This window comes from Cebus imitator, unplaced genomic scaffold, assembly GCF_001604975.1.
Source record: "Cebus imitator isolate Cc_AM_T3 unplaced genomic scaffold, Cebus_imitator-1.0 Scaffold55, whole genome shotgun sequence".
In the NCBI taxonomy this organism is placed as follows: Eukaryota; Metazoa; Chordata; class Mammalia; order Primates; family Cebidae; genus Cebus; species Cebus imitator.
In genome coordinates this window covers 5,960,608-5,975,881 of record NW_016107370.1, presented here as the reverse complement: position 1 = coordinate 5,975,881, position 15,274 = coordinate 5,960,608, and the positions used below count along the sequence as shown (strand labels likewise).

The following is a 15,274-nucleotide window of genomic DNA, read 5'->3' as shown; positions in this document are numbered from 1 at the left end:
CCACCTCACAGACCACTTCCTCTGAGGACTCTGAGTCACGGTGCTCCTTTCTCCAGGAGCCTCTCTAAAGAAATGCCTTCTAAAATGCATGAGCTCATGAAGGACTTATTCTTCATCTACAGAGATACATAACCTACTCCATAAAATGCATGCAATATTTTGTTATGTATATGCTTTGAATTTAGAAAGATCTGTTGAAACCAGAGTTAAAAACACACACACACAAAACTAGGCTAAGTTAAGTCATTACACCAATTTTGAAAGACAGAATATGCAGTCTTAACTTCCTGCTAGTCTGTTCTTGGTAAGGCTGGGTGCAGGGTGGCTTCAATGGCCACTTTCCAGTAGACACTGCTTGCTTCCTTTTTCCTTAGCCCTAGTATTAAGCCTTGTCCCAAACGGGAATTGTCATTAAATTCTGCAATGGTTGGAAAACTTTTTTCCTAAATAACTATTACTTAACCTGATTCCAGCACCATAATAATGACTGGTCCTGGTTTTAGGTTTTTGGATGTGCATTATGCCAAGCTGACGTTTTTACGTCTATTAGGTCAACTACGCCACCCAAAACTGACACCTAAACTTGGTTCCTGATCTGTCTTCATATCCATTTCCTACTTCCCCAAAACTCAATCCACTTACTTTTATCCAGTCTGACCCAGCCATTTCCCGATGTTCTTTGTGTCTTTGTGACCGAGCTGATATTCTCTCCCTCATTTGACTTTAGAGACAAGAAGAACAACAACAAACAGGGCTTGCTGGAATCCAGCCAAGCCAAGTCTGGCTACATGGTGACTATAGGATCATGGTTTTCCCTGCAGCTGACTGAGAGCTGATCTATATGCATTTTGTTTTTTCAACTTCCTATAGCCATTGTCCTCAAGAGTATAGCATGTTAAAACTACTTCATAGTCCACTTCCCAGTTACAGTAACACAGATTCTAGACATGAGTTTACTCAGCTTAGCCAAGTAGTTTATTACTGGATGGCACAAACATGAAAATAATTTTCTAAAGATAATTAAAACATCTAGAAAGATGCGGTTCTTAGAACCAATAAGCCACAGGAACATGGAAATTTGACAAAGAAGTTGCCGATACAATGTTTAAATCCCAAACTACCAATTTCATTCACTGCATGTATCAACACTTACTTCACCTGCTTAAAATACACTTCAAAAAAGGGTTAGAACACCTGGCTCCAGCCTGGGTGACAAAGACCCTGTCTCAAAAAAAGGAGAGGAATGGTTTAGAACACATCACTATTACACTATTACACTATTATCACTTTTACACACTATTTAGAAATTACTCAACTAATAGCTTGGTTTTTGTTGTAAAATATTATATTACTAGTATGACTGCTATGCAGTTCAGTGGAAGGAGAAACACGTGCCATAGCCATGGCCACCTCTGCTTCTGAGGTTCTTCAGCCATGAGTAACCTCAGCATGGACTTACGTCCAGCCAAACCAAGTCTGGCTTCTGTGTGGCTCAGATCTTGTTTTCCTTACTAGATGATCGAGAGCTAATCTGTATCCAGAGGGAGGTCTGTCTATTTTAGAACCAGAAGAGGGCACAACCTGCTCTAAGCAATACTGGACTGGTGGTAGGGGTTTGGAAGATCAATGCAAAAGGGCTAAACAAAGATGAAGACAGTTAACACTAAGGATCCACTCGGACTCACCAGAAAATTCTGAAAAACACATATTTTTCCCCTGCTAATAACTTACATAACCTCCCTGTTCAAATACAGAAATTAACACCTGATGATCACTTTACAGATCTCATTAGACATATCAAAATGAAAAACTGCCAGAGCTCAATTTTATCCAAGGTTAGACGGTGCACACAGTCTCTGTTTTAGGTGTACATGAAAAGGGCCTAATTATTCAGGTGTTTTAAAAACACATTTTAGCAAACACCGCAGTATGGGGATTTGTTTGCTCGTTTAAACAATAATTGTTCTTAAAACTTTGGTAACAAAGCTATGAATAAGCACTTTCCTTTAATGTCTGAAAAGATAACCCTGTTTGGTGAAACTAGCTAGTTAAATAGACCACAATCTTACCTCTTCTAAAATGTTATCTGCTAAGTTTTTGTAACTGCAATTATCTTAACACCTTCATGAGATACTTTACAAGCAACACCTATTGTACTTTATTTTCAAGAAACAGTGTGACTGTAATCTAGGGTTATTAGCTCAATAATACAATTTTAATACAGGTTGGAATATCTCATCATAAAAATTAAATTACTTCTTTTACATTAAAAATATGCTTTAAGGCACAGTTTGCAATGAAGACTTTCATAGGTATAATTATCATTTAAGATACAGCACATTTTTTTTTTAGACAGGGTCTCGCTCTGTCGCCAGGTGCCAGGCTGGAGTGCAGTGGCACGATCTCGGCTCACTGCAACCTCCGCCTCCTGGGTTCAAGCAATTCTCCTGCCTCAGCCTCCCGAGTAGCTGGGACTACAGGCGCAAGCCACCATGCCCAGCTAATTTTTTTTGTATTTTTAGTAGAGACAGGATTTCACCATGTTGGCCAGAATCGTCTCGATATCTTGACCTTGTGATCCGCCCGCCTCGGCCTCCCAAAGTGCTGGGATTACAGGCTTAAGCCACCGCGCCCAGCCCAATACAGTAGGATTTTTATGAGAAATTTTCTTTTGGGCAGTTCAAATGTATATAAATACTTACAACTGCAACTTAAAATATTCTTATATGAGCACTAAAATATCAATTCAGAGTTCTGAAACAATATAACTACTATCTTTTTCATGAACACTATCTGTCCAAGGCTGAAACACTTATGTTTGTACATAAAGGATACTTGATATTGCTCAGCACCCCCCACGCTCCCCCCGCCCCCTGAAACCTCAACAGCAAAAGTTATTTCTACTGGGAACGGAAGAGCTGAATCTGAAAGACTGGATATTGTTAACATAAGAAAAATGCAAAGGTGTAACAGCTCGGGGGGAAAAATCAATCAAAAAGCAAAAAAATGGAAACCATTGAAAAATAAGGGAAGTAAAATTGAAAAGGAGGTGCAAAGCAGGGTACAGAGAGAAGACAAACGGCGAAGGAATTCAACAGCAACAAAGGTACTGATTCTGTAAACCAGGAATCCAAGCAAGAATCTAGGAGAGGATTAGTTTTCACACAGCAAAATTTGTATTTTGCAAAACTGTTAAAATCTGAAAACATTTAAATTTCCTTTTTTTTTTTTTTGAGATGGACTCTCGCTCTGTCACCCAGGCTGGAGTGCAGTGGTGTCATCTCAGCTCACTGCAGCCTCTGCCTCCTGGGTTCAAGCCATTCTCCAGCGTCAGCCTTCTGAGTAGCTGGGACTACAGGTGTGAGCCACCACACCCGGCTAATTTCTGTAATTTTAGTAGAGACAGGGTTTCACCATGTTGGACAGACTGGTATCAAACACCTGACCTCAGGTGATCCACCTGCCTCAGCCTCCCAAAGTGCTGGGATTACTGGCATGAGCCACCATGCCCAGCATAAATTTCTATTTGTATTTTAAACCAGGTACTTAAAAAAAAACACAAAAACAAAAACTCAAAACAAGAATCTAATCTACATTTAAGAGTTTATAACATTAAAAGACAGGTACAGACACAAAGACTGGCGAATACGAGGTGAATCCTGAGACTCTTACTTTCCCTTGTGCTGGAATTTCACCTGCACCACACTTAGAGACCAGTTTAGCAACCTCCAGTAGGCCGGGTGTAGTGGCCCATGCCTGTAATCTCAGCACTTTGGAGACCGAGGCGGGCAGATCATCTGAGGTCAGGAGTTCAAGGCTAGCATGATCAACATGAAAAAACCCTGTCTCTACTAAAAAAATATATAAAATTAGCCAGGTGTGATGGTGTATGCCTATAATCCCAGCTACTCAGGAGGCTGAGGCAGGAGAATCGTTTGAACCTGGGAGGCGGAGGCTGTGGTGAGCCGATCATGCCATTGTACTCCAGCCTGGGTAACAAGAGTGAAACTCTGTCTCAAAAGCAAAAAAACAATCCCCTATAAAACATGCCACAGCATAGCCACTGTGTCAAGTAATGGGCAGCTGAGGAACCCCTGGAAAGTCTGGCTGACAACATCTTTCCTATGCTGAATGCAAATCAACATTTGCTTAAGTAATAGATTTCTTGGATTTTGTTGAGCTTCAGCCAAAATAGTTGCTCCGTATAATCAACATCACAGATGAACCAGGCTGAGGGCATGTGTTGATTAATAATGGCTAAAATTTAGGGAGTTCTTCCTATATGACACTCCTATTTCAAATGCTTTACATGTATTATTTCATTTTGTCTTCACAACAATGCTGTAAAGAAGTACCAATTCTTTTCTTTATTTCACATGAGGAAACAGAGCAGTCAATTTTCAGCTGGGATCCAACTGGAGGTCTGTCTCCCTTCAGAATGCTGCTCTTCCTCATTGTGAAAGTTACTATGCAGAAAGTAAAAATTCTGGAAATGTAAACAAACATCTTAAAATCCCACTATGATGTAGGAGATGACAGTGTTCTTAAAGCCCTAAGTAAAACATTTCGTGGCTTAAAGCACACATGCACATGCATGAGTGTACACACACACAGAAAATGGCTTGTACACACCTTAACCACGTAAATGTATAAAAACCATTGTGATAAAAAGTTATGCAAGCCAGCCGGGCATGGTGGCTCACACCTGTAACCCCAGCACTCTAGGATGCCAAGGCGGGTGGATCACCTGAGGTCAGGAGTTCAAGACCAGCCTGGCTGACATGAAGAAACCCTGTCTCTACAAAGGGCGTGGTGGCTGGTGCCTGTAATCCCAGCTACTTGGGAGGCTGAGGCAAGAGAACTGCTTGAATCCAGGAGGCAGAGATTGCAGTGAGCTGAAATGGTGCCACTGTACTCCAGCATGGGCAACAAGAGTAAAACTCTGTCTCAAAAAAAAAAAGTTATGTAAGCCACTTAAAATGTCTTCAAATGTCTATTTTCTTTTTTAATCTGAAACACAGGGTTTATATCAGCAAGTGTCTGGAAAGTGAAGAATAACTAAGTAGGACTACTCTTGTCCCCTAAAGGAGATTAGAATATGCTCCAAATCTATAACCACCAAATTATTTTTCATTAACGATAAAATTGATAATTAGGAATGCTAAGATACAAATGAAAAACTACGCTGTATATAAATAACTTTTTGCTTCTGTATCATTTCCTTGCCAAAAAAAGAAACAAAACAGGAACACACAGTTGTTGGATGGCTTTCACTCTACTGAACTGGTTTCATCCCATGAGTCTACCTCGAGTCAGGACTCACACACTACCTCTGCCACCAATTTGCTGTCTTAATTTATGCAAATCTCTTCACTTTTCAGCACCCTCACCTATCAAATAATATCTGCTCTTCCAATTTCATTCAGTTAAAATCAATGTGTGGTGACAACAATGATGCTTTGTCTATATAGGGAATTACCATTAATCGGCTACTCTGGTGGGGTGTGCTATTTAATTAGGTGAGTTGGGAAAGAGGGATGTGTAGTGATACTGTTAACTTTTTCAAACTGCGATTATATCAACCGCATCCTTTGAGCCTCATAACCACCTTGGAAATAAGTGGGACAACTATTAACAGATAAAGAAGTATAGGGTGGTTATGTGGGTAGCCTCATGTCATACAGTAAGTTAAGGACTGAGCCTAGAAATCCATTTTTCCCAAAATCCGCTCCACGGTTTTGCTTTGTTTTTTAACTCTGCTAACTCAATGGTGCAGCCCATTGGTTAGGAAGGAGGAAGTAGGGACTATTGGGGGCCTTCATTCTGAATAAATCCAACAAAGGTACAAACGTCCTGAGTTGATGAATTAGGAAGTCAACTCTCTTTGCCGACCTGAAGCTTAGATTCATGAAATGAAACCACATACCTTGATCTCTGGCAGCTGCATAACTTCGGGAAAGACCTCGATGCAGTTGGAGTGAGCAATCACAGTGTGCATGCGCCTGCAATTCATGATGGTTGTTGGGATGGCTTTTAGCTTATTCCCGCTGAGATCGATTTCTTCCAGTTCCTCCAGTTTTGCCATTTTACTAAAAAAAAAAAAAAAAAAGAAAAATCCATCAAGGAGGGAGTTACAAAATAATTATAAATCCATGTAAAAAGAAAATAATATATGATGAGAATCAAAGAATGAATTAAATTGCTATGACTTCAAAGTTTCATTTGTAACAGTAATTTTTACAAACAAGACCATTTTTTCACTATCATCATTTTGGAGTACTGAAATATTTTAACACCTCTTTCCCATTACAGAACAAAATTATTAACTTCAACTCTTCAAATTGTCAACAAGAAGGAAAATGGATCACCTTTTCCTCCTTAAAGTCTGTGTGGCAATTAAGTTGCCCTGGCAATAATCACATCACTGTAGAGCTTGGTCTGAATGCTAATTAAAACACTATTTAAATGAGTCAAAAGCCAGCAATATAACTGCCTTAAAAGGGCTTAGGGAGTATAATTTCTTTGTAGTGGCACTGAAAACTCAAACGGGAGGTAGAGAACAGGTCTATAGTTCATATTAAAATACTGTAAGCTTTTTCCCCAAACCCCACCCCCCTAATTCCTCTGACATCACTGATGAATACAAAGTAGTGGTAAGGAGCAAGGGGTGCGTTAAAAGCCCATTTGGATCACCTCTTGCACTTCTGGCAGAGCCCAAATTCACACCAGGGACAAAACACATTTCTCTCAATTCTTACTAAACATCTACAAAGAAGGAATCTCTCCAACCATACCTTAATAATATGTTCTAATGCAATTAATTTAATATTTCCATTTAAGAATGTCTTTTTTCAATCCTAATTTATAATCTTCATCAATAATTACAATAACCAACTAAAGAAAAATTCCACAACAAGGTTTCTTGCATTCTTTATAAATTTGAAAGAAAAAACGCCTCCACCTCTGCAATCACTGTACTAGTATCTGCCACTCTGTGACCCTTTTTCCACTTCTGCTGATGCTAGACTCCAAGCACAGAATTCTCTATTAGTGTGACTCAGACTCGTAAACTGAATAATTTAGTTTACAGTTATTGGTAACACTTCTACCTGTTATAGTGTCATTTGTCACAATATACCTTTAAACAATTTAACAAAAAACACTGTATTATTTTTCTGTCAGTTTTCAAATATAAAGATTATCTTACTTATCTTGAAAATAAATATATGCCTAAGATACAATAAGAACTAAGTTTTTATTTTATGAAGCCAGACCCTTTAATACCATAAGCATCCAGTGTATCAGAATATACTACAAACAATATATACACAGACTATAAAGTAATCCATCTATGAGAGCCTGAATTTCTAAGAATATTATTTAAATATGTTGTCATCATAATTTGAAAGAAATATGGTGATATGGTTTGGAATATTTGTCCCCTCCAAATGTCATGTTGAAATGTGATTCCGAATGTTAGAGGCAGGGCCCAGTGGGAGGTGTTTGGGCCATGGGGGCAGATACCTCATGAATAGCTTGATGCTCTTCCCATGATAATATGTGAATTCACACACAGTGCATTCATGAAAGAGCCTGGCATCTCTTTTGCCCCCTTTCTCACCATGTGACACAATGGCTCCCCTTCACCTTCTACCATGATTGTAAGCTTCCTGAAAACTCACCAGAAGCAGATGCCAGCACTATGCCTTGAAACTAATGGATAATGGCGCATGAACGATGATTAAAAGTACAGAAAGCAGGCACCCAAAAGAAAAAGTTAGAGAAATTTCCAACTCTCAACATAAAAAGAAGGTGGCAAAAGATGTGAAGACAAAATGACTAGATGGTGGCCACATTCTTTAATTCAGCAGCCATGACCCTGTGTGAGATATAAGGCTGAGAAAGACAGCTAGGTCACAAACCCAGCTCTGAAGGTGCTCTGGTTTGTAGGGGAGCTACTGAGCCACATCACAATCCACAGGGAGACAGAATTCATTACTAGATGGATTTTTACAAGGTGTTTTAAAAGTTTCTCTGCACTTATAGTGGGTGATTACACTTGGCATGGGTCACTGGGGGTATGTCCTCAGAATCGGAGCTGATGATCCTTTCCTCTGCAGGGATTAGACATTCACCATCTGAAAGATGACAATGAACCCTTTCAGATAGGTTACTGTTAATGTGATTATCATGGTTTTTCCAAAAAATATCATTTCCCCATTCCATAGTAAAGTAAAAGTACACGGAAGTAAGTATAAAATAGTTTAATCATTAATCTCAAATGAGAAAGAAAGTAAACATTAAGCCACAAACAGAGAAATACTTTAAGTCAACACATACATGAGCCTTCCTCCTTCCGCAAGGGCTTCAACAGACTGGTAGCCCTGAAGGCAGCAGAGGGAGGCTGTGAGAGTATTTTGATTTGGCCCCAATGCTGAGTTGCAGTTACCAAGCAGATTACCAGAGGGGTTAGTGTTTGCTTCTTTGATGCGTGCGTGTATGTTCCAAGTCCTAACTTGTTAGATGGATAAATGCCAATGAAGTGGAAACAGAGTAAATCCTCACAGCAGGCTCAGCGCATAGATTCACTCAAAGTTAGATATAATGTCACTGCTCCCTGAAAATTAGAAGTTAAAGTAAAAACAAGTTAAAAATGGACTCTTCTGAGAGCCATCATTTGTAATGGTACAGTTTCTATGGTAGTGAAGTCTACCACTGCTTTGTAACATCGTGAGTATAAACATAAAAGTTGGTAGATAATGAAGGATTTTCAGGTTCCTGGTTTACATTCCAATTCCCACATACCTGATTAGGTTGATGTTTTTGGAAACTTTATTATTTATTTTATCTTTTAATATTAGGGTCTCACCATGTTGCCCAGGCTGGTCTTGAATCCTTGAGCTCAAGTTACCCTCCTACCTTAGCCTCCCGAGTAGCTGGGAGTACAGGCACGCACCACCACACCAGGTTCTAGGATAATGGCTTTTCAAAAAATTAATCTGACTGGTTGAAAGAAGCAAAAGAAAAAACATACCTGCTAAACAACACATTTTATTTCAAAATCTTAAGAACATTCTTGTGATTAGGTCTTTGGACAATATGAGGAAAACCAATCTACTTCTCTTTAGGGAAATGTCATCACGGCTTATATAAAGGAAACTGTGAATGGAGGACGAACAAGCAAATAAACCTGACATCGCCTGGGAAATAAATACTTCAGCTTTCACCTTTCTATGAATACATTTTGAGAAACACAATTCACAACACAGCTTTACGACTCTCCTTTACCTTGCTGGAAAACTCTGAAGTCGGTTGTAGGCCATGTGAAGAATCTTCAAATGGGGGTGTCCCGTTAACAAGGGCACACATTTGTCTGTGAGGCTGTTATTTGTCAAATACAACTCTTGTAAGATACTGTTTGTCTCTTCAGAAAGTGTGGCTGGAGGAAGGCTTTCCAGTTTGTTTGCAGATGCGTTCAGGAATCTTAGGCTACAATGACAAAATGCAACAAAACACCATTGAAAAGCCACAAAAACCCTCAATAAGCCTCAAAGCTTTCATACCAGGCACATTAGAAGCTGGGACTAAAAACATGAATTGAAAAGACAAGCAAGTATTTGTATCTGTCATCCACTAACTACGATGAACACAATAGCTATCTATATGTATTAAATAGAGACACAATTTTTGTGGAAGCACAAAGGTAGGTAAGAGGAAGCAATTATTTATTTTATTTTTGAGTTGGAGTTTCACTCTTGTTGCCCAGGCTGGACTGCAATGGTGCCATCTCAGCTCACTGTAACCTCCACCTCCTATGTTCAAGCAATTCTCTTGCCTCAGCCTCCCAAGAGGCTGGGATTACAGGCGTCCACCATCATGCCTGGCTAATTTTTATACTGTTAGTTGACCCTCCCAAGAGGCTGGGATTACAGGCATCCACCATCATGTCTGGCTAATTTTTATACTGTTAGTTGAGATGGGGTTTCACCATGTTGGCCAGGCTGGTCTTGAACTCTTGACCTCAAGTGTTCCATCTCCCTCGGCTTCGTGAAGTGCTGGTTTTACAGGTGTGAGCCATCGCACCCAGCCAATCAATTTTATAGTTGGCAGGGAGTGGAAGAGAAAGTGATACAGTAAAGTTAACATTCTGACTTAAGGAAGGAAAAACAATTTCCTATTTTGTAATAAAAGGTGCTTGCTGAGGCAGGAAGATTGGTTGAAGCCAGGGGTTTGTGACCAGCCTGGCAACAAAGCAAAACCCTGGCTCTATAAAAATTAGGTGAATAAATAAATAATAAATAAATGGTTCTTATAGTAATAAAACACATATTAGATCACAATGCAACTAAATCACATAGTGACTGAATCCTTTTCAGTATAATGTTCAAACCACATATTATTGACTTTCATAAGTGCAGGAGATAATTTGTTCTGTATTAAAACAACAGAATATGACGTAGCAATTAGAATAAAGAACTAAAACAACATATATCAACAGGATGAATCTCACAAACACATAGTGACCTAAAGAAGCCAGATACAAGAGGAGAACCACTGCATGAACCCATAACTACACAGAGTTCAAAGTCAGGCAAAATTACTCTGTGGTAACAGAAGTCAGGACAGCAGTAACTGTTAGGTGGGGAGGGAAAGGGAGGCAGTATCCAGGAGACGGTGTGTAATGTTTCGAATATGGTAATGTTCTGTTTCTTAGTCTGGGTGCTGGCTACACAAGTGTGTTCACTCTGAGACAATACATCAAGTGCACTTATGATGTGGCCACTTTTTTGTATTTATATTGTACTTGAATAAATTTTACATGAAAACAAACAAGATAATATATATGCTGCCACAGTTTCCAGATGCTAGAATGAAAAGTGAATAACATATGAAGAATGGTTTTATACCTAAGATAACTAAAACTGTCAAAAACAATAGATCTTCCACAGGGATTGTGAAATGCAGATAAATGCACAATGCAAAGCTGAGGAACGCCAACAAATCCTTGCTGTGATCAGGTTCCAACTCACTCCAAAGAGACGGACTGCGTCACACTCAGGAGTCAGAGATGACCCTCCTGATTCATGATGAATGTCCACCTGCAACTGCAGCTGCAGCAGGTGGGAAAGAGAGAGTGCTCAGTACATAGGGTTCACCTACAAGAGTTAGAAGGGTCAAATCTCTCATGCCTCCCCCAACCCCCAGATCAACCCTGTTGATGAGCCATACTATTCCTTCATTTCAATCACTTTGGTTTGAAACTTTCATCATTCAATTCAGGACTATTCTGCCATGTTTTTTTTTTTTTTTTTTTTTTTTGAGGCGGAGTTTCGCTCTTGTTACCCAGGCTGGAGTGCAATGGCGCGATCTCGGCTCACCGCAACCTCCGCCTCCTGGGTTCAGGCAATTCTCCTGCCTCAGCCTCCTGAGTAGCTGGGATTACAGGCACGTGCCACCATGCCCAGCTAATTTTTTGTATTTTTAGTAGAGACGGGGTTTCACCATGTTGACCAGGATGGTCTCGATCTCTTGACCTCGTGATCCACCCGCCTCGGCCTCCCAAAGTGCTGGGATTACAGGCTTGAGCCACCGCGCCCGGCCCTGCCATGTTTTTTTTTTTTTTTTTAAAAAAAAAAAAGAATAAAATCATCCTTAAAAAGAATACAGAATACCAGGTACAGTTATTTTTAATTTTGGATAGGAAAAAAGAAAAAGTCTATCAGGAGCCCTCACCAGGACTGTCACTCCAAGCTCTCAATCCACTGATTTAAAACTCTTCAATCTTGTACAATCCCTTCAACACACACACATTACTTATCTGAGGAAAAGCAGCTTCCCCAAAATAGAACATTTTCCATTAAAGAAACACGTATTCCGTTGACATTTTAAAAAAAAAAAAAAGGAAGTTAGAGAAGGGCTGTCCAGACCATAAATAGTCATGGGAAATTACAGTCATGTGTGCTACAGAGAAGAAAATAAAGGTCGCTGCTGCAGTTTCTGAAATGGTTTTGAACTAGGAAGGACACCAGTTTCAGCACCACAGTTGTTTACCATAGCTGTTTAGAGTAATTTTATGAGTCTTTCTTTGGGTCCCATTTAGACCACCTAATTTCTTGTTAAGAACTTCTTCAGTGTAGCATTAGAATAAGTTAAAATGTAAGAAATACATTTTATTGCCCTAAGATATCATGGACTAGTGTTGGCTGGGACACCATATAAAATAATTTCATTAAAATAGAATTCTTGGCCAGTTAGGACTTTGGGAGGTCAAGGCAGGTGAATTACCTGAGGTCAGGAGTTCCAGACCAGCCTGGCCAACATGGTGAAGCCCCTCTCTATTAAAAATGCAAATATTAGCTGGGCATGGCGGCAGGTGCCTATAATCCCAGCTATTTGGGAGGGTGAGGCAGGAGAATTGCTTAAACCCAGGAGGCAGAGGTTGCAGTGAGCCAAGATTGTGCCATTGCACTCCAGCCTGGATGACAAGAGCAAAACTCCACCTCAAAAAAAAAAAATAGAATTCTCTAGGATACATGTAGTCAAACACACACACACACACACACACACACACACACACACACACACACACGAGATAAAAGAGAGTGAATTAATCAATATTTGCATATTTTTTAGGCCAGAAAAGAGGGAATGTTTTAAAAACAGACAAGTGAATGCTCATCTAGAAAGCTGCCAAGCGACTTTAAAAACCCCTCTTATCATCTGAATAAAGGGATGAAAGTGATTTCCACACACATTTATCCTCTTATCTTTTTGAAATTTGCCTGTAATTAAGGAACTATATACCTTTTATGCAAAATTAAGGAGGAAAAATGCCAGCACCATCCCCCTTCAAGAAATGAAACTAGTTAGTTGAAACTATATGAGGTAGTTCCAAAGGACACCATCCGAACGGCATAGAGTCTGACTTAATCACTTTGTTGGTTAATGGTCAAAAAGCAAACACTTAAACTAAAAATGTTTTTTATTGTCATAGTCTCAGGAACATTAAATTCCATACCTATTCACTTGAGCCATTCTTCCTACAACTCACAATGTTTCAGCAGGAGACAACTTAAATTGGTTTAACAGTCTACATGTCCTCCTTCCACCGGAATGAATGAATACTTTAGTTTTGCAAAATTTCTCCACAACAGATAGCAACGTTAGTAAATAAATAGGCTCCAGAGCCCCACTCTCTGCTTTCAACCTTGCAAAAAAGCTGAATTCTTAAAGCGCTGAGTCAGGTCTCAACTCACTATGATGTGATAACTATCCTCAAGCTTCTTCCTTACAGAATTATGTAATAACTACACTATAAAAAGATGGTTTCATGCACCAAGAGATGTTTCCTGCTTCATCCATATAAGCTTTTTCACTACACAATCCTCTTCTAATTAGAGAAAGAGCAGTAACATATCACTGTTTTCTTTTCTTTTGTAAGGTACTTTGTAGATACCACAGATTTTTTTTTTTTTTTTTGAGACAGAGTCTCGCTCTGTCACCCAGGCTGGAGTGCAGCGGTGTGATCCTGACTCACTGCAAACTCTGCCTCTCAGGTTCAAGTAATTCTCCCACCTCAGCATCCCGAGTGGCTGAGATTACAGGCATACACCACCATGCCCAGCTAATTTTTGTATTTTTAGTAGAGACAGGGTTTTACCATGTTGGCCAGGCTTGTCTTGAACTCCTGACCTCAAGTGATCCACCTGCCTTGGCCTCCCAAAGTGCTGGGATTACAGGTGTGATACACTGCACCCAGCCGTTATTTTCTATCTCATTTGATTTTTCCATCATCCCAGAAGTATACCCTTCCATATTTCACAAAAGACAGAAATCAAAGCTGTGAAAATCAAAATTATTTGGCAATGGTTCAATAGTAACTAGTGGTAGAGACGGAAATAAAACGTGGATTTCATCAAACTCAAGTCCACAGTTTTCTATCACGTGTCTCCAAAATTCAAATGTTGAAAAATATTTATAAAAACATTTTTGTGGGGACATTCTCCTCCAGGAGCTGGAGGATCAAGTAGGGCACCTGCATGTAATGTGAAGACCGTGTGTGCAGAGCATTTCAAATTCAATTCTTAAAACAAGTTAGTAAATTGCATAGTACTCAAGAACTTTTCTGAGCATAAAGTTCAAAAGTCACAGAGAAAAGATACACAGACATGGCTCCTGCCCTGCAGTGTCTGGAAAGTCACCTGCAACAGCAGTGAGACAAATCCATTTCCTGTTTCTTGAGCAATTGCTCTGTTCTCCTTGGCACATTCTGTCCATTTGACTCAACTATATATTTTGTTTTGTTTGTTTGCTTTTTAGTAATTTCCAGCACATCCTTAAATTTAACAGCCAAGTTCTGTCCTTGAAACAGGGCACATAGGATTTGGTACCATAACAGATTTATTTATTCGTAGGCATACCAGGCATTCTTTTAATAATTTTTCTGGAAATCTGTACTGGGACTTATATATAACATTGAAAATCCATATAGTCACAACTGTCTAACCCCAGCAAAACTCACTTTTAGGCAGCCCTCTGATTTTTGTCTCCAAAGCATTCCAGAAGTGTCAAAACATTTTAAGTTTCTTATTATTGCTTGTTTTTACAACAAAGCCCTTTTGACAGTTTCATCTATCTTCACAAGGCTGATACTTCACGGTGTATTTCATTATCAGGCCTCCTCAGTCTCCTCCAATCAGTCTCATTATCTTAAATGACCTTGATGTTTTTGAAGTGTACTAGACAAATATTTTGTAAAGTGTCTCTCAATCTAGGTTTCATGTTTCATCATCATTAGAATAAGGTCAAGAAGTTTTGGCAAAAATACCATAGCGGTTGTACCCTTCTCAGGGCATCACATCAGGAGGTATGTGACGCCAATGTCTTATTGCAGATATTAACTTTGCTTACTTGGTTAAGGTGGTGTCTGCCCAGTATCTCCACTGCAAAGTTATAATTTTTTTTCTTTTGTAATTTAGTAAACGTGTGGAGAGATCATTTGAGACTATGAAACTCTTCTGTTTCTCATACTTTTGCCCAATAATTTAGCATTTGTGCTTTGTAACAATCACTTCTGTGTTGTTTGCCAAATGATTTTTCTATTTTCAAGGTTCCCTCTACTTAAAGTTTGTTAAATGTAATTATCTTACAAAAGCCGTCCCTATTTATTTATCCAATTACCTGTTTTACTTCAGTATGGTCATATAGATGTTTATTTTACACTGCTGGATAGAATTCATTACTATCATTGTGTACTTTTTGCTCACAATGTCCC

At 39.3% G+C, this 15,274-nt stretch overlaps 1 protein-coding gene across 1 annotated transcript in view; it reads right to left on the bottom strand.

Annotated features, from left to right (window-relative positions):
• Nucleotides 1-15,274, bottom strand: part of PHLPP1 (PH domain and leucine rich repeat protein phosphatase 1) — a 249,363-nt gene that overhangs the window by 29,251 nt on the left and 204,838 nt on the right. Inside the window, exons 11-12 of the mRNA XM_037738637.1 lie at nt 9,289-9,489; nt 5,927-6,089 (exon numbers count right to left, since the gene is read on the bottom strand). Of these exons, the coding sequence (XP_037594565.1) occupies nt 5,927-6,089; nt 9,289-9,489 (364 nt within the window). The remainder of the gene's footprint in view (nt 1-5,926; nt 6,090-9,288; nt 9,490-15,274) is intronic.